Source organism: Chiloscyllium punctatum, chromosome 10, assembly GCF_047496795.1.
Source record: "Chiloscyllium punctatum isolate Juve2018m chromosome 10, sChiPun1.3, whole genome shotgun sequence".
Classification (NCBI taxonomy): domain Eukaryota; kingdom Metazoa; phylum Chordata; class Chondrichthyes; order Orectolobiformes; family Hemiscylliidae; genus Chiloscyllium; species Chiloscyllium punctatum.
In genome coordinates, this window is record NC_092748.1 from 121220055 (window position 1) to 121240462 (window position 20408).

General features: G+C 45.7%; 1 protein-coding gene across 7 annotated transcripts in view; it reads left to right on the plus strand.

Moving 5' to 3' along the window:
- LOC140482508 (natural resistance-associated macrophage protein 2-like) overlaps nt 1-20408 on the plus strand; it is a 169253-nt gene that overhangs the window by 60021 nt on the left and 88824 nt on the right. For all 7 annotated transcript variants that reach the window (XM_072580052.1, XM_072580058.1, XM_072580059.1 and 4 more), the window contains one exon: nt 6762-6868. In XM_072580052.1, the coding sequence (XP_072436153.1) occupies nt 6762-6868 (107 nt within the window). The remainder of the gene's footprint in view (nt 1-6761; nt 6869-20408) is intronic.

The following is a 20408-nucleotide window of genomic DNA, read 5'->3' on the forward strand; positions in this document are numbered from 1 at the left end:
TGAAGATTCATCAGATTACTCCTTGCGCTGAAGGGGGTATCCTTGATCTGAGACTGAGGAAAATGGGCGATATTCTCTGGAGCTTAGAAGAATGAGAGGTGGTTTTGTTGAGATGTTTATTATTCCAAAGTGGCTCAAAGAATTGATACTTGAAAGGTGGGGAAGCTAGTGGAAGGAATTCTGGGAGACAGAATTAGTCAACATTTGGAGAGAAGGGGATTAATCATGAACGGTCAGCCTGGTTTTGTAAAGGGGAGGTCACGGCTGACCAACTGGATTCAACTTTTCGAAGAGCTGACCAGGTTTGTAGGTGAGGGCAATGCTTTTCACCAACACACCTGGTCAGTTGAGGAAACACTAGCAAAGATGATTCTAGATAGGAGTGAGAGTGACAGGGTAGTTGTTATGGGAGACTTTAACTTCCCCAATATTGACTGGGAACACTATAGTTCGAGTACTTTAGCTGGGTCAGTTTTCGTCCAATGTGTGCAGGAGGGTTTCCTGTCACAGTATGTAGACAGGCCAACAAGAAGAGAGGCCACTTTGGATTTGATATTGGGTAATGAACCAGGCCAGGTGTTAGATTTGGAGGGAGGTGAGCACTATGGTGATAGTGACCACAATTCGGTTATGTTTACTTTAGTGAGGGAAAGGGATAGGTATATACCGTGGGGCAAGAGTTACTGCTGGGATAAAGGCAATTATGATGCGATTAGACAAGATTTAGGATGTATAGAATGGGGAAGGAAACTGCAGGAGATGGGCACAATTGAAATGTGGAGCTTATTCAAGGAACAGCTACTGTGTGTCCTTGATAAGTATGTACCTGTCAGGCAGGGAGGAAGTGGTCAAGTGCGGGAGCCGTGGTTTACTGAGGAATTTAAATCTCTTGTCAAGAGGAAGAAGGCGGTTTATGTTAGGATGAAATGTGAAGGCTCAGTTAGGGCACTTGAGAGTTACACGTAAGCCAGGAAGGACCTAAAGAGAGAGCTAAGAAGAGCCAGGAGGGGACATGAGAAGTTGTTGGTGGATAGGATCAAGGAAAATCCCTAAAGCCTTCTATAGGCAGATCAGGAATTAAAGAATGAAGAGAGTAAGGTTAGGGCCAATCAAAGACAGTCGTGGGAAGTTGTGTGTGGAGTCGGAGGAGATAGGGGAAACACTAAATGAATATTTTTCGTCGGTATTCACACTGGAAAAAGACAATGTTGTCGAGGAGATTACTGAGATACAGGCTACGAGACTATATAGGATTGTGGTAGGTAAAAACAATGACTGCAGATGCTGGAAACCAGATTCAGGATTAGTGGGGCTGAAAGAGCACAGCAGGTCAGGCAGCATCCAAGGAGCAGGAAAATCGACATTTCAGGCAAAAGCCCTTCATCAGGAATAAAGGCAGTGAGCCTGAAGCGTGGAGAGATAAGCTAGAGGAGGGTGGGGGTGGGGAGAAAGTAGCATAGAGTACAATGGGTGAGTGGGGGGGGGGGGGGGATGAAGGTGATAGGTCACGGAGGAGAGGGTGGAGTGTATAGGTGGAAAAGGAGATAGGCAGGTAGGACAAGTCCGGACAAGTCATGGGGACAGTTACTGAGCTGGAAGTTTATAACTAGGGTGAGGTGGGGGAAGGGGAAATGAGGAAACTGTTGAAGTCCACATTGATGCCCTGGGGTTGAAGTGTTCCGAGGCAGAAGATGAGGCGTTCTTCCTCCAGGCGTCTGGTGGTGAGGGAGCGGCGGTGAAGGAGGCCCAGGACCTCCATGTCCTCGGCAGAGTGGGAGGGGGAGTTGAAATGTTGGGCCACGGGGCGGTGTGGTTGATTGGTGCGGGTGTCCCGGGGATGTTCCCTAAAGCGCTCTGCTAGGAGGCGCCCAGTCTCCCCAATGTAGAGGAGACCACATTGGGAGCAACGGATACAATAAATGATATTAGTGGATGTGCAGGTAAAACTTTGATGGATGTGGAAGGCTCCTTTAGGGCCTTGGATAGAGGTGAGGGAGGAGGTGTGGGCACAGGTTTTACAGTTCCTGCGGTGGCAGGGGAAAGTGCCAGGATGGGAGGGTGGGTTGTAGGGGGAGTGTGGACCTGACCAAGTAGTCACGGAGGGAATGGTCTTTGTGGAAGGCGGAAAGGGGTGGGGAGGGAAATATATCCCTGGTGGTGGGGTCTTTTTGGAGGTGGCGGAAATGTCAGCGGATGATTTGGTTTATGCGAAGGTTGGTAGGGTGGAAGGTGAGCACCAGGGGCGTTCTGTCCTTGTTACGGTTGGAGGGGTGGGGTCTGAAGGCGGAGGTGCGGGATGTAGACGAGATGCGTTGGAGGGCATCTTTAACCACGTGGGAAGGGAAATTGAGGTCTCTAAAGAAGGAGGCCATCTGGTGTGTTCTGTGGTGGAACTGGTCCTCCTGGGAGCTGATCCGGTGGAGGCAGAGGAATTGGGAATATGGGATGGCATTTTTGCAAGAGGTATGGTGGGAAGAGGTGTAATCCAGGTAGCTGTGGGAGTTGGTGGGTTTGTAAAAAATGTCAGTGTCAAGTCGGTCGTCATTAATGGAGATGGAGAGGTCCAGGAAGGGGAGGGAGGTGTCAGAGATGGTCCAGGTAAATTTAAGGTCAGGGTGGAATGTGTTGGTGAAGTTGATGAATTGCTCAACCTCCTCGCAGGAGCACGAGGTGGCGCCAATGCAGTCATCAATGTAGCGGAGGAAGAGGTGGGGAGTGGTGCCGGTGTAATTATGGAAGATCAACTGTTCTACATAGCCAACAAAGAGACAGGCATAGCTGGGGCCCATACGTGTGCCCATGGCTACCCCTTTGGTCTGGAGGAAGTGGGAGGATTCAAAGGAGAAATTGTTAAGGGTGAGGACCAGTTCGGCCAAACGAATGAGAGTGTCAGTGGAGGGGTACTGTTGGGGACGTCTGGAGAGGAAAAAACGGAGGGCTTGGAGGCCCTGGTCATGGCGGATGGAGGTGTAGAGGGATTGGATATCCATGGTGAAGATGAGGCGTTGGGGGCCGGGGAAACGGAAGTCTTGGAGGAGGTGGAGGGCGTGGGTGGTGTCTCGAATGTATGTGGGGAGTTCCTGGACTAGGGGGGATAGGACAGTGTCAAGGTAGGTAGAGATGAGTTCAGTGGGGCAGGAGCATGCTGAGACAATGGGTCGGCCAGGGTGGTCAGGCTTGTGGATCTTGGGAAGGAGGTAGAATCGGGTAGTGCAGGGGTTCCCGGACTATGAGGTTGGAAGCTGTGGGTGGGAGATCTCCTGAGGTGATGAGGTTGTGTATGGTCTGGGAGATGATGGTTTGGTGATGGGGGGTGGGGTCATGGTCCAGGGGGCAGTAGGAAGAGGTGTCCTCGAGTTCACAAGGAGGAGGTGTTAACAATTCTGGAAAGTGTGAAAATAGATAAATCCCCAGGGCCAGATGGGACTTTCCCTCAGATTCCCTGGGAAGCCAGGGAGGAGATTGTTGAGCCTTTGGCTTTGATCTTTATATTGTCATTGTCTACAGGAATAGTGCCAGAAGACTGGGGGATAGCAAATGTTGTCCCCTTGTTCAAGAAGGGGAGTCGGGACCACCCTGGTAATTATAGACCAGTGAGCCTTCCTTTGTTTGTGCGTAAAGTGTTGGAAAAGGTTACAAGTGATAGGATTTATACTCATCTAGAGAGGAAATGTTTGATTAGGGAAAGTCAACACAGTTTGTGAAGGGTAGGTCATGCCTCACAAACCTTATTGAGTTATTTGAGATGGTGACCAAACAGGTGGATGAGGGGAAAGTGGTTGATGTGGTGTATATGGATTTCAGTAAGGTGTTTGATAAGGTTCCTCATGGTTGGCTGTTGCACAAAATACAGAGGCATGGGATTGAGAGGGATTTAGCGGTTTGGATCAGAGATTGGCTAGCTGAAAGAAGAGAGAGGGTGGTGGTTGATGGGAAATGTTCATCCTGGAGTTCAGTTACTAGTGGGGTACTGCAAGGATCTGTTTTGGGGCCATTGCTGTTTGTCATTTTTATAAATGACCTGGATGTGGGTGTAGAAGGGTGGGTTATTAAATATGCAGATGACACTAAGGTCAGTGGAGTTGTGGATAGTGCTGAAGGATGTTGTAGGTTACAGAGGGACACAGATAAGCTGCAGAGCTGGGCTGAGAGATGGCTAATGGAGTGTAATGCGGACAAGTGTGAGGTGATTCACTTTGGAAGGAGTAACAGGAATGCAGAGTACTGGGCTAATAGTAAGATTCTTGGTAGTGTAGATGAGCAGAGAGATCTCTGTGTCTAGGTACATAGATCCCTGAAATTTGCCACCCAGGTTGACAGGGTTGTTAAGAAGGTACACGGTGCGTTAGCTTTTATTGGGAGAGGGATTGAGTTTCAGAGCCATGAGGTCATGCTACAGCTGTACAAAACTCTGGTGCGGCCGCACTTGGAGTATTGTGTACGGTTCTGGTCACTGCATTATAGGAAGGATGTGGAAGCTTTGGAAAGGGTTCAGAGGAGATTTACTGGGATGTTGCCTGGTCTGGAGGGAAGGTCTTACGAGGAAAGGCTGAGGGACTTGAGGCTGTTTTCGTTGGAGAGAAGAAGGTTGAGAGGTGACTTAATAGAGACATATAAGATAATCAGAGGGTTAGATAGGGTGGACATTGACAGCCTTTCTCCTTGGACAGTGATGGCTAGCATGAGGGGACATTTTAAATTGAGGGGTGATAGATAAAGGACAGATGTCAGAGGTATGTTTCTTTACTCAGAGAGTAGTAGGGGCGCGGAACACCCTGCCTGCAACAGTAGTAGACTCACTAACGTTAAGGGCATTTAAATGGTCATAGGATAAACACATGGATAAGAATGGAATAGCGAGGGTTAGATGGGCTTCAGATTGGTCCCACAGGTTGGTGCAATGTCAAGGGCCAAAGGGCCTGTACTGCGCTGTATTATTCTATGTTTTCCTGTCATTGCCTTTACCTTCAGCAAGGCTTCTGTTAACCCCCAGTTTGGGATACCGATAGCGAAGGTAATAGCCCATAGATCCAAGGAAATTTGGCAAATTGGATCCAGAATTGGGTGAGTGGCAGGAAATAGAGCTGCATGGTTGAGGTGTTCGTGTGACTGGAAATCTGTATCCAGTGGGGTCCCACAGGGTTCAGAGTTGGGGCCTTTCCTGTTGTGGATAATATAAATCAGTTCGACATGAACATAGGAGGACTGAGCAGTAAAAGTTTGCAAATGATATGAAAATTGGTGGATGGCTTCAGATTACGGGAGGATTAGATTAGATTACTTACAGTGTGGAAACAGGCCCTTCAGCCCAACAAGTCCACACTGACCGCAACCCACATTTACCCCTTCACCTAACACTATGGGCAGTTTAGCATGGCCAATTCACCTAACCTGCACAGTTTTGGATTGTGGGAGGAAATCAGAGCAAACCCACGCAGACACGGGGAGAATGTGCAAACTCCACACAGAGAGTCGCCTGAGGTGGGAATTGAACCCAGGTCTCTGGTGCTGTGAGGCAGCAGTGCTAACCACTGTGCCACCGTGCCGCCCACACAGATATAGATGGTCAGTCGATAATGGGATTCAATTTGGATAAGTGTGAGGTGATGTCCCTGGAGTGGACAAGCAAGGAAAGGGAATACAGGATGGATGATAAGATGCTGAGAACCACCGCGGCTCAGAGGGAGCTTGGTGTGTGTGTGTACACCGTCTGTTAAGGTATCAGGACAAGGGGATAAAGTTGTTTAGAAGGCACATGGGATACTTGGTGAAAGCGAGGACTTGCCTTTATTAACCAAGACATAGAGTGTAAGAGCAGGAGGTGATGCTGGATCTGGATACAATGTTGGTCAGGGCACAGCCCGAGTATTGTGTGGGGTTCAGGAACCCACATTGTAGGAGGGATGTGGTCGCACAGGAGAGGGGACAGAGGGAGATTTACCAGGATATTGCCTGGGCTGGAGAGCTTCAGGTATAGAGAGAGATTGGACAGACTGGAGTTGTTTTTCTGAGACTAAGGTGGGGCGGGGGGGTGGGGGGGGGGGGTGGGGAGGGATAGCGGGGATCATGACTGAGATGGATAAAATGGTGGGGGGCATAGACACAGTTGGCAGGAGGGAACTTTTCCCCTTGGTGGAAGGATCAATGCCCAGGGTATAAGGGAAGGGGCAGGAGGGTTAGTGGGATGTGAGGAAATACCTTTTCCCCCAGAGGGGGGTGGGGAATCTGGAACTGACTGCCTGTGAGGGTGGGGGAGGCAGGGAGCCTCACCACACTGAAGGGGGATTTCGCTGTACCCTTGAAATGCCAAGGTTATAGCCAAACGCTGGAACAGGAGATTAGGGAATCGTGAGGTGGCTGTTTCTCACTGGCACAGACGTGGCGGACTGAGGGGGCACTTTCTGTGCTGTAGATTTCTATCGCTCAATGACACTGAGCTTGAATACTTGAGGTTAGAATTTTAAAGATGGGACAGTCTCAGGATAAGAGGCTGATCATTTCAGTTTGAGGTAATAAGTATGTTGACTCTGAGAGTTGTGAATGTTTGAATCATCCCACAGCACTGTGGAGAAACCATTATTAAATACATGTGCAGCTGAGAGAACCAGATTAGAGGTCTCTTGGAGGAAGCAAGGGAGAGCACAGGATAGAGATCATTAAACAACACACAGACACAACCTTATCATTTACACACACCCTGTCTAAATACTCCCCCTACACCCCGTGCTCCCCAGGGGATAAAATGATCATTTTTCTCGCAGGGCCAGTGAGTGACCAGGAGGAAATTGTGAGCAGCAACAATGGTCATCAACGCCACACGGACCAAACCTACCTGGACGAGAAGATAGCTATTCCTCATGCAGGATCGGTAACTCTCATTCCCAAATCCAATCACAAAGAGGGAACCAGGCTTTATCAGTAAAATATCGGAGGGTCGGTGCTGAGGGAGGGCTACAGTTTTGGAGGGTCAGTATTGAGGGAGTGCTGCACTGTTGTAGGGTCAGTGCTGAGGGAGAGCTGCACTGTCAGAGGGTCAGTGCTGAGGGAGTGCCGCACTGTCAGAGGGTCAGTGCTGAGGGAGTGCCACACTGTCGGAGGATCAGTACTGAGGGAGTGCCGCACTGTCAGAGGGTCAGTGCTGAGGGAGTGCCGCACTGTCAGAGGGTCAGTGCTGAGGGAGTGCCGCACTGTCAGAGGGTCAATACTGAGGGAGTGCCGCACTGTCAGAGGGTCAATACTGAGGGAGTGCTGCACTGTCAGAGGGTCAATACTGAGGGAGTGCTGCACTGTCAGAGGGTCAGTACTGAGGGAGTGTCACACTGTCGGAGGATCAGTACTGAGGGAGTGCCGCACTGTCAGAGGGTCAGTGCTGAGGGAGTGCCGCACTGTCAGAGGGTCAGTACTGAGGGAGTGCCGCACTGTCAGAGGGTCAATACTGAGGGAGTGCTGCACTGTCAGAGGGTCAGTACCGAGGGAGTGCCGCACTGTCAGAGGGACAGTGCTGAGGGAGTGCCGCACTGTCAGAGGGTCAGTACTGAGGGAGTGCTGCACTGTCAGAGGGTCAGTGCTGAGGGAATATTGATGAGATCTGCACTCCTGGTGACCTTATGTCCTTTAAAAAGTACTCGGATGGGTTAAAACATGACATTGTTTTTGGCTATCGGACCGGTGTGGGAAAGTGGGACATGTGTAGGTGATAGTATATTTTTGGGTGTACAGACTTGATCATCTGAAGGGTGGCTTCTGCTGTACTATATGATTTTGTGATTCTGCTTTCACGTGACAGATTAAACCCAGGATGTGTCTGTTCATTCAGGTGGAATGCAATGATCAGAATCAGTTGTATCCTGTGACCAGGCCTAATATTTGTGTTGAACTGACCTTAACGATGCTCACATATTCTGTTGATTTGATGAATGACTGTGTTTGGGAAGTGGCTGTTGTGTCAGTGCAGAAACACAGCTTCGCGGTATGCTCCATTGGCTGTACTCAAACAACTCTGGCATTTCCTGAGATAATGAAAGTGTGAGAGAAAGAGCAGACTCCCTTTAAACAGGTCGGTACCTGCTCTGCTTCAGCTTTGCAGTCAGGCTGTTCCTGTCCAAACCCAGCCTCAGCACTTTGACTGGGCACGCTGTGTTCCAACCCTGAGGCTGTCAGTAATCAGCCTGGTCATCTGCTGATCCAGAGTGAGGGCTGCTCATTTCAATCAAATTTGAGTTTCAGATTGGTCATACAGTCATAGGATCATGGAGCACAGAAAAAGATCCTTTGGTCCAACCGGTCCATGTAGACCGACATCCCATTCCGATCAACTCCCACCTGCCAGCGCCTGGCCCATATCCCTCGAAACCCTTCCTATTCATGTCCCCATCCAGATGCCTTTTAAATGCTGTAAATATACCAACCTCCACCACTTCCTCTGGCAGCTCACGTACCACCCTCTGAGTGAAATTGTTGCCCCTTAGATCCCTTTTATATCTTTCCCCTCTCACCCTAAACCTATGCCCTCTAGTTCTGGACTCCCTGACCCCAGGGAAAAGACTTTGTCTATTTATCCTATCCATACCCCTCATGATTTTGTAAATCTCTATAAGGTCACCCCTCAGCCTCCGACGCTCCAGGGAAAACAGCCCCAGCCTGTTCAGCCTCTCCCTGTAGCTCAGAACCTCCAACTCTGGCAATGTCATGGTAAATCTTTTCATACCGAAACTTGGTTCAAGAAAGTTTTGTGGTGAGCCAGTGATTTCTGAGATCTGAGGTTTCAAATTGACTCACTTGGTTTCTGATAATGTGATGGCCCCAAAACTGCCACCAGCCAACCTTTCCCTTTTCAGATGGTATCACTGAATGATGCAGCTCCAAAATCACCATTCAGCCCATCATTCCCATGCCAGCCCTTTCACAGAACTATTCAATTCTGTCTGCATTTTGCTTCAAGCAAGTTAGGGCCAGGCAGTAAAGGTTGGCATCCTACAAGTGACTAAGACAAAACCAGTCAGGTACTCATAATGAATCTATCCAGAAACACTTCGTAACATTAGGAGAAGGGTACACCATTCGGCCCTTCAAGCCTGCTCTATCATTCAATAAGCTTGTGACTGATCTGGCTGTGGTGTCAGCTTCACTCTTCTGTCAGATTTGATTTGATTTGATTTGTTATTGTTGTGTGTACCTAAGTACAGTGAAAAGTGTTCAGGACAGATAGATCATGGGGTATTAGGCAAGAACTTTCGAAAGCTGATTGGGGGCAGATGTTCGCAGGTAAAGATACAGCTGGAAACTGGGAGGACTTCAGAAATGAGATAACAAGAATCCAGAGAAAGTATATTCCTGACAGGGTGAACAGAAAGGCTGGTTGGTATAGGGAATGCTGAATGATGAAAGAAATTGAGGGTTTGGTTAAGAAAAACAAGGAAGCATATGTCAGGTATAGACAGGATAGATCGAGTGAATCCTTATAAAGGCAGTAGGATTATACTTAAGAGGGAAATCAGGAGGGCAAAAAGGGGACATGAGATAGCTTTGGCAAATAGAATTAGGGAGAATCCAAAGGGTTTTTACAAATACATTAAGGACAAAAGGGTAACTAGGGAGAGAATAGGGCCCTCAAGGATCAGCAAGGCAGTCTTCGTGTGGAGCCGCAGAAAATGGGGGAGATACTAAATGAATATTTTGCATCAGTATTTACTGTGGAAAAGGATATGGAAGATATAGACTGTAGGGAAATAGATGGTGACATCTTACAAAATGTCCAGATTATAGAGGAGGAAGTGCTGGTGTCTTGAAACACAAAAAGGTGGATAAATCCCCAGGACCTGATCAGGTGTACCCTAAAACACTGTGGGAAGCTAGAGAAGTGATTGCTGGGCCTCTTGCTGAGATATTTGTATCATCGATAGTCACAGGTGAGGTGTCGGAAGATTGGAGATTGGCAAACGTGGTGCCACTGTTTAAGAAGGGCGGCAAGGACAAGCCAGGGAACTATAGACCAGTGAGCCTGACCTCGGTGGTGGGCAAGTTGTTGGAGGGAATCCTGAGGGACAGGATTTACATGTATTTGGAAAGGAAAGGACTGATTAGGGATAGTCAACATGGCTTTGTGTGTGGGAAATCATGTCTCACAAACTTGATTGAGTTTTTTGAAGAAGTAACAAAGAGGATTGATGAGGGCAGAGCAGTAGCTGTGATCTATATGGACATCAGTAAGGCATTCAACAAGGTTCCCCATGGGAGACTGATTAGCAAGGTTAGATCTCATGGAATACAGGGAGAACTAGCCATTTGGATACAGAACTGGCTCAAAGGTAGAAGACAGAGGGTGGTGGTGGAGGGTTGTTTTTCAGACTGGAGGCCTGTGACCAGTGGAGTGCCACAAGGATCGGTGCTGGGTCCTCTGCTTTTTGTCATTTACATAAATGATTTGGATGTGAGCATAAGAGGTACAGTTAGTAAGTTTGCAGATGACACCAAAATTGGAGGTGTAGAGGACAGCAAAGAGAATTATCTCAAATTACAACAGGATCTTGACCAGATGGGCCAATGGGCTGAGAAGTGACAGGTGGAGATTAATTCAGATAAATGTGAGGTGCTGCATTTTGGGAAAGCAAATCTTAGCAGGACTTATACACTTAATGGTAAGGTCCTAGGGAGTGTTGCTGAACAAAGAGTCCTTGGAGTGCAGGTTCATAGCTCCTTGAAAGTGGAGTCACAGGTAGATAGTATAGTGAAGAAGGCATTTGGTATGCTTTCCTTTATTGGTCAGAGTATTGAGTACAGGAGTTGGGAGGTCATGTTGCAGCTGTACAGGACTTTGGTTAGGCCACTTTTGAAATATCACATGCAATTCTGGTCTCCTTCCTATCGGAAAGATGTTGAGAATATTGAAAGGGTTCAGAAAAGATTTACAAGGATGTTGCCAAGGTTGGAGGATTTGAGCTACAGGGAGAGGCTGAACAGGCTGGGGCTGTTTTCCCTGGAGCGTCGGAGGCTGAGGGGTGACCTTGTAGAGGTTTACAAAATTATGAGGGGCATGGATAGGATAAATAGGCAAAGTCTTTTCCCTGGGGTTGGGGAGTCCAGAACTAGAGGGCATAGGTTTAGGGTGGGGAAAGATATAAAAGAGACCAAAGGGGCAACTTTTTCACACAGAGGGTGGTGTGTGTATGGAATGAGCTGCCACAGGAAGTGGTGGAGGCTGGTACAATTGCAACATTTAAGAGGCATTAGGATGGGTATATGAATAGGAACAATTTGAAGGGATATGGGCCGGGTGCTGGCAGGTGGGACTAGATTGGGTTGGGATATCTGTTCGGCATGGACAGGTTGGACCGAAGGGTCTGTTTCTGTGCTGTACATTGCTATGACTGTATGGCTCTATGACTCTATGACTCTATGACTCTATGGCTCTATGGCTCTATGACTCTATGGTTCTATGGTTCTATGGCTCTATGGTTCGATGGCTCTATGACTCTATGGCTCTATGGCTCTATGACTCTATGGTTCTATGGTTCTATGGTTCTATGGCACTACGGTTCGATGGCTCTATTTCTCTATGACTCTATGGCTCTATGGCTCTATGACTCTATGACTTTATGGCTCGATGGCTCTATGACTCTATGACTCTATGACTCTATGGCTCTATGACTCTATGGCACTATGACTCTATGGTTCTATGGTTCTATGGCTCTATGACTCTATGTCTCTATGACTCTATGGCTCTATGACTCTATGGTTCTATGACTCTATGACTCTATGGTTCTATGGCTCTATGACTCTATGGCTGTATGACTGTATGGTTCGATGGCTCTATGACTCTATGGCTCTATGGTTCTATGGCTCTATGGTTCTATGGCTCTATGACTCTATGACTCTATGGCTCTCTGGCTCTATGACTCTATGACTCTATGACACTATGACTCTATGACTCTATGACTCTATGGCTCTATGGCTCTATGACTCTATGGTTCTATGGTTCTATGGCTCTATGACTCTATGACTCTATGGCTCTATGGCTCTATGACTCTATGACTCTATGGCTCTATGGCTCTATGACTCTATGGTTCTATGGTTCTATGGCTCTATGACTCTATGACTCTATGGCTCTCTGGCTCTATGACTCTATGACTCTATGGCTCTATGACTCTATGGTTCTATATTTCTATGGCTCTATGACTCTATGGCTCTATGGCTCTATGGCTCTATGCCTCTATGGCTCTATGGCTCTATGGATCTGTGACTCTATGACTCTATGGCTCTCTGGCTCTATGACTCTATGACTGTATGACACTATGACTCTATGATTCTATGACTCCATGGCTCTATGGCTCTATGACTCTATGGTTCTATGGTTCTATGGCTCTATGACTCTATGGTTCCATGGCTCTATGATTCTATGACTCTATGACTCTATGGCTGTATGGTTCTATGGTTCTATGGCTCTATGACTCTATGGCTCCATGACTCTATGACTCCACGACTCTATGATTCTATGGCTCTATGACTCTATGGTTCTATGGCACAATGACTCTATGGCTCTATGACTCTATGGCTCTATAGCTCGTTGACCCTATGACTCTATGACTCTATGACTCTATGGCACAATGACTCTATGGCTCTATGACTCTATGGTTCTATGGTTCTATGGTTCTATGGTTCTATGGCTCTACGGTTCGATGGCTCTATTTCTCTTTGACTCTATGGCTCTACGACTCTATGACTCTATGGCTCGATGGCTCTATGACTCTATGGCTCTATGACTCTATGACTCTATGGCTCTTTGACTCTTTGACTCTATGACTCTATGGCTCTATGGCTCTATGACTCTATGGTTCTATGGATCTATGGCTCTATGGTTCGATGGCTCTATGACTCTATGGCACTATGGCTCTATGACACTATGGTTCTATGGTTCTATGGCTCTATGACTCTATGGCTATATGACTCTATGGCTCTATGACTCTATGGTTCTATGGTTCTATGGCTCTATGGCTCTATGACTCTATGGTTCTATGGTTCTATGGCTCTATGAGTCTATGACTCTATGACTCTATGGCTCTATGGCTCTATGACTCTATGGTTCTATGGTTCTATGACTCTATGACTCTATGGCTCTATGACTCGATGGCTCTATGGCTCTATGACTCTATGGTTCTATGGTTCTATGGTTCTATGGCTCTACGGTTCGATGGCTCTATTTCTCTATGACTCTATGGCTCTACGACTCTATGACTCTATGGCTCTATGGCTCTATGACTCTATGACTCTATGGCTCTATGACTCTATGACTCTATTACTCTATGGCTCTATGTCTCTATGACTCTATGGCTCGATGGCTCTATGACTCTATGGCTCTATGACTCTATGACTCTATGGCTCCATGACTCTATGACTCTATGGCTCTATGGCTCTATGACTCAATGACTCTATGGCTCTATGACTCTATGGTTCTATGGTTCTATGGCTCTATGAGTCTATGACTCTATGACTCTATGGCTCTATGGCTCTATGACTCTATGGTTCTATGGTTCTATGGCTCTATGGTTCGATGGCTCTATGACTCTATGGCTCTATGGCTCTATGGCTCTATGACTCTATGGCACTATGACTCTATGGTTCTATGGCTCTATGACTCTATGACTCTATGGCTCTATGGCTCTATGATCTATGACTCTATGGCTCGATGGCTCTATGACTCTATGACTCTATGACTCTATGGCTCTATGACTCTATGACTATATGGCACTATGACTCTATGGTTCTATGGTTCTATGGCTCTATGACTCTATGTCTCTATGACTCTATGGCTCTATGACTCTATGGTTCTATGACTCTATGACTCTATGGTTCGATGGCTCTATGATTCTATGGCTCTATGGTTCTATGGCTCTATGACTCTATGGCTGTATGACTGTATGGCACTACAACTCTATGGTTCTATGGTTCTATGGCTCTATGACTCTATGTCTCTATGACTCTATGGCTCTATGACTCTATGGTTCTATGACTCTATGACTCTATGGTTCGATGGCTCTATGACTCTATGGCTCTATGGTTCTATGGCTCTATGACTCTATGGCTGTATGACTGTATGGTTCGATGGCTCTATGACTCTATGGCTCTATGGTTCTATGGCTCTATGACTCTATGACTCTATGGCTCTCTGGCTCTATGAGTCTATGACTCTATGACACTATGACTCTATGACTCTATGACTCTATGACTCTATGGCTCTATGACTCTATGGTTCTATGGTTCTATGGCTCTATGACTCTATGACTCTATGGCTCTATGGCTCTATGACTCTATGACTCTATGGCTCTATGGCTCTATGACTCTATGGTTCTATGGTTCTATGGCTCTATGACTCTATGACTCTATGGCTCTCCGGCTCTATGACTCTATGACTCTATGGCTCTATGACTCTATGGTTCTATATTTCTATGGCTCTATGACTCTATGGCTCTATGGCTCTATGACTCTCTGGCTCTATGGCTCTATGGATCTGTGACTCTATGACTCTATGGCTCTCTGACACTATGAACTCTATGACTCTTTGACTCTATGGCTCTATGGCTCTATGACTCCACGGTTCTATGGTTCTATGGTTCTATGGCTCTATGACTATGACTCTATGGCTCTATGACTCTATGGTTCAATGGTTCTATGGCTCTATGGTTCGATGGCTCTATGACTCTATGGCTCTATGGTTCTATGGCTCTATGACTCTATGGCTGTATGACTGTATGGTTCGATGGCTCTATGACTCTATGGTTCTATGGTTCTATGGCTCTATGACTCTATGGTTCTATGGTTCTATGACTCAATGCCTCTATGGTTCTATGGCTCTATGACTCTATGGCTCTATGGCTCTATGACTCTATGGCTCTATGGCTCTATGACTCTATGGTTCTATGGTTCTATGGCTCTTTGACTCTACGACTATATGGCTCTATGGCTCTATGGCTCTATGACTCTCTGACTCTATGACACTATGACTCTATGACTCTATGACTCTATGACTCTATGACTCTATGACTCTATGGCTCTATGACTCTATGACTCTATGTCTCTATGGCTCTATGACTCTATGACTCTATGACTCTATGACTATATGGCTCTATGACTCTATGACTCTATGACTCTATGACTCTATGACTCTATGGTTCTATGGTTCTATGGCTCTATGACTCTATGGTTCTATGTTTCTATGACTCTATGACTCTATGGCTCTATGGCTCTATGACTCTATGGTTCTATGACTCTATGGCTCTATGGCTCTATGACTCTATGGCTCTATGGCTCTATGACTCTATGGTTCTATGGTTCTATGGCTCTATGACTCTATGGCTCTATGAGTCTATGACTCTATGACTCTATGGCTCTATGGCTCTATGACTCTCTGGTTCTATGACTCTATGGCTCTATGGCTCTATGACTCTATGGCTCTATGGCTCTATGACTCTATGGTTCTATGGTTCTATGGCTCTATGGTTCGATGGCTCTATGGCTCTATGGCTCTATGACTCTATGACTCTATGGCTCTATGGCTCTATGACTCTATGGTTCTATGGTTCTATGGCTCTATGGTTCGATGGCTCTATGACTCTATGGCTCTATGGCTCTATGGTTCTATGGTTCTATGGTTCTATGGTGCTATGGCTCTATGGTTCGATGGCTCTATGACTCGATGGCTCTATGGCTTTATGACTCCATGACTCTATGGCTCTATGACTCTATGACTCTATGGCTCTATGACTCTATGGTTCTATGGTTCGATGGCTCTATGACTCTATGGCTCTATGGCTCTATGACTCTATGGCTCAATGACTCTATGGCTCTATGACTCTATGGTTCTATGGTTCGATGGCTCTATGACTCTATGGCTCTATGGCTCTATGACTCTATGGCTCTATGACTCAGTGGTCCTATGGGTCGATGGCTCTATGACTCTATGGCTCTATGGCTCTATGACTCTATGGCTCTATGACTCTATGACTCTATGATACTATGTCTCTATGACTCTATGACTATGGTTCTATGGCTCTATGACTCTATGTTTCTATGGTTCTATGACTCTATGACTCTATGAGTCTATGGCTCTATGACTCTATGACTCTATGGTTCTATGGCTCTATGACTCTATGGTTCTATGACTCTATGGTTCTATGGTTCGTTGGCTCTATGACTCTATGGCTCTATGGCTCTTTGACTCTATGGTTCGATGGTTCTATGGCTCTATGGTTCGATGGCTCTATGGCTCTATGGTTCTGTGGTTCTATGGCTCTATGATTCTATGACTCTATGGTTCTATGACTCTATGACTCTATGGTTCTATGACTCTATGGTTCTATGGTTCGTTGGCTCTATGACTCTATGGCTCTATGGCTCTTTGACTCTATGGTTCGATGGTTCTATGGCTCTATGTTTCGATGGCTCTATGACTCTATGGTTTTATGGTTCTATGGTTCTATGGTTCTATGGCTCTATGATTCTATGACTCTATGGTTCTATGACTCTATGACTCTATGACTCTATGGTTCTATGGCTCTATGATTCTATGACTCTATGGTTCTATGGTTCTATGGCTCTATGTTTCGATGGCTCTATGACTCTATGGCTCTATGACTCTATGACTCTATGACTGTATTGCTCTATGGCTCTATGACTCTATGGTTCCATGGTTCTATGGCTCTATGGTTCGATGGATCTATGACTCTATGGCTCTATGGCTCTATGGCTCTATGGTTCAAAGAGTCTATGACTCTATGGCTCTATGACTCTATGGTTCTATGGTTCTATGGCTCTCTGAGTCTATGACTCTATGACTCTATTGCTCTATGGCTCTATGACTCTATGGTTCTATGGTTCTATGGCTCTATGGTTCGATGGCTCTATGAATCTATGGCTCTATGTTTCTATGGCTCTATGGTTCGATGGCTCTATGATTCTATGGTTCTATGGCTCTATGACTCTATGGCTCTATGTCTCTATGGCTCTATAACTCTATGGTTCTATGGTTCTATGGCTCTATGGTTCTATGGTTCTATGGCTCTATGGTTCGATGGCTCTATGACTCTATGGCTCTATGGTTCTATGGTTTGATGGCTCTATGACTCTATGGCTCTATGGCTCTATGACTCTGGTTCTATGGTTCTATGGCTCTATGGTTCGATGGCTCTATGACTCTATGGCTCTATGGCTCTATGACTCTATGGTTATATGACTCTATGGCTCAATGACTCTATGGCTCAATGACTCTATGGCTCTATGACTCTATGACTCTATGACTCTATGGCTCTATGACTCTATGGCTCGATGACTCTCTGGTTCTATGACTCTATGACTCTATGGCTCTATGACTCTATGACTCTATGGCTCTATGGCTCTATGGCTCTATGGCTCTATGGCTCTATGACTCTATGACTCTATGACTCTATGACTGTATGACTCTATGACTCTATGACTCTATGGTTCTATGGTTCTATGACTCTATGACTCTATGGCTCTATGACTCTATGGTTCTATGGTTCTATGGCTCTGTGGTTCTATGGCTCTATGGTTCGATGGCTCTATGACTCTATGGCTCTATGGTTCTATGGTTCTATGGTTCTATGGTTCTATGGCTCTACGGTTCGATGGCTCTATTTCTCTATGACTCTATGGCTCTATGACTCTATGACTCTATGGCTCTTTGGCTCTATGACTCTATGACTCTATGGCTCTATGACTCTATGACTCTATTACTCTATGGCTCTATGGCTCTATGACTCTATGACTCTATGACTCTATGTCTCTATGGCTCTATGACTCTATGGTTCAATGGTTCTATGGCTCTATGGTTCGATGGCTCTATGACTCTATGGCTCTATGGTTCTATGGCTCTATGACTCTATGGCTGTATGACTGTATGGTTCGATGGCTCTATGACTCTATGGTTCTATGGTTCTATGGCTCTATGACTCTATGGTTCTATGGTTCTATGACTCAATGACTCTATGTTTCTATGGCTCTATGATTCTATGGTTAGATGGCTCTATGACTCTATGGCTCTATGGCTCTATGATTCTTTGGTTCTATGGATCTATGGCTCTATGGTTCGATGCCTCTATGACTCTATGGCTCTATGGCTCTATGGATCTATGGCTCTATGGTTCGATGGCTCTATGACTCTATGACTCTATGACTCTATGGCTCTATGACTCTATGACTCTATGACTATGACTCTATGGCTCTATGACTCTATGGGTCTATGGTTCTATGGCTCTATGGTTCTATGGCTCTATGGTTCGATGGCTCTATGACTCTATGGCTCTATGGCTCTATGACTCTATGGCTCTATGACTCTATGATTCTATGGCTCTATGGCTCTATGGCTCTATGACTCTATGGCTCTATGGCTCTTTGACTCTATCACTCTATGACACTATGACTCTATGACTCTATGACTCTATGACACTATGACTTATGACTCTATGACTCTATGACTGTATGACTCTATGACTCTATGGCTCTATGGCTCTATGACTCTATGACTCTATGACTCTATGGCTCTATGGCTCTATGGCTCTATGACTCTATGACACTATGACTCTATGACTCTATGACTCTGTGACTCTATGACTCTATGACTCTATGACTCTATGGCTCTATGACTCTATGACTCTATGTCTCTATGGCTCTATGACTCTATGACTCTATGACTCTATGACTGTATGACTCTATGACTCTATGACTCTATGGTTCTATGGTTCTATGACTCTATGACTCTATGGCTCTATGACTCTATGGTTCTATGGTTCTATGGCTCTGTGGTTCTATGGCTCTATGGTTCGATGGCTCTATGACTCTATGGCTCTATGGTTCTATGGTTCTATGGTTCTATGTTTCTATGGCTCTACGGTTCGATGGCTCTATTTCTCTATGACTCTATGGCTCTATGACTCTATGACTCTATGGCTCTTTGGCTCTATGACTCTATGACTCGATGGCTCTATGACTCTATGACTCTATTACTCTATGGCTCTATGGCTCTATGACTCTATGACTCTATGACTCTATGGTTCTATGGTTCTATGGCTCTATGACTCTATGGTTCTATGGTTCTATGGTTCTATGGTTCTATGGCTCTACGGTTCGATGGCTCTATTTCTCGATTACTCTATGGCTCTATGACTCTATGACTCTATTACTCTATGGCTCTATGACTCTATGACTCTATAACTCTATGGCTCTATGGTTCTATGGTTCTATGGCTCTATGGTTCGATGGCTCTATGACTCGATAGCTCTAATGCTCTATGACTCTATGACTCTATGGCTCTATGACTCTATGACTCTATGGCTCTATGACTCTATGGTTCTATGGTTCGATGGCTCTATGACTCTATGGCTCTATGGCTCTATGACTCTATGGCTCTATGACTCTATGTTTCTATGGTTCTATGACTCTATGACTCTATGATTCTATGGCTCTATGACTCTATGACTCTATGGTTCTATGGCTCTATGACTCTATGGTTCTATGACTCTATGGTTCTCTGGTTCGTTGGCTCTATGACTCTATGGCTCTATGGCTCTATGACTCTATGGTTCTATGGCTCTATGACTCTATGGTTCGATGGCTCTATGACTCTATGTCTCTATGACTCTATGACTCTATGGTTCTATGGTTCTATGACTCTATGATTCTCTGACTCTATGGTTCTATGGTTCTATGATTCTATGACTCTATGGTTCTATGACTCTATGACTCTATGACTCTATGGTTCTATGGCTCTATGATTCTATGACTCTATGGTTCTATGGTTCTATGGCTCTATGTTTCGATGGCTCTATGACTCTATGGCTCTATGACTCTATGACTCTATGACTGTATTGCTCTATGGCTCTATGACTCTATGGTTCCATGGTTCTATGGCTCTATGGTTCGATGGATCTATGACTCTATGGCTCTATGGCTCTATGGCTCTATGGTTCTAAGACTCTATGACTCTATGGCTCTATGACTCTATGGTTCTATGGTTCTATGTCTCTCTGAGTCCACGACTCTATGACTCTATTGCTCTATGGCTCTATGACTCTATGGTTCTATGGTTCTATGGCTCTATGGTTCGATGGCTCTATGAATCTATGGCTCTATGTTTCTATGGCTCTATGGTTCGATGGCTCTATGATTCTATGGTTCTATGGCTCTATGACTCTATGGCTCTATGTCTCTATGACTCTATGGTTCTATGGTTCTATGACTCTATGACTCTATGGCTCTATGACTCTATGGTTCTATGGTTCTATGGCTCTGTGGTTCTATGGCTCTATGGTTCGATGGCTCTATGACTCTATGGCTCTATGGTTCTATGGTTCTATGGTTCTATGGTTCTATGGCTCTACGGTTCGATGGCTCTATTTCTC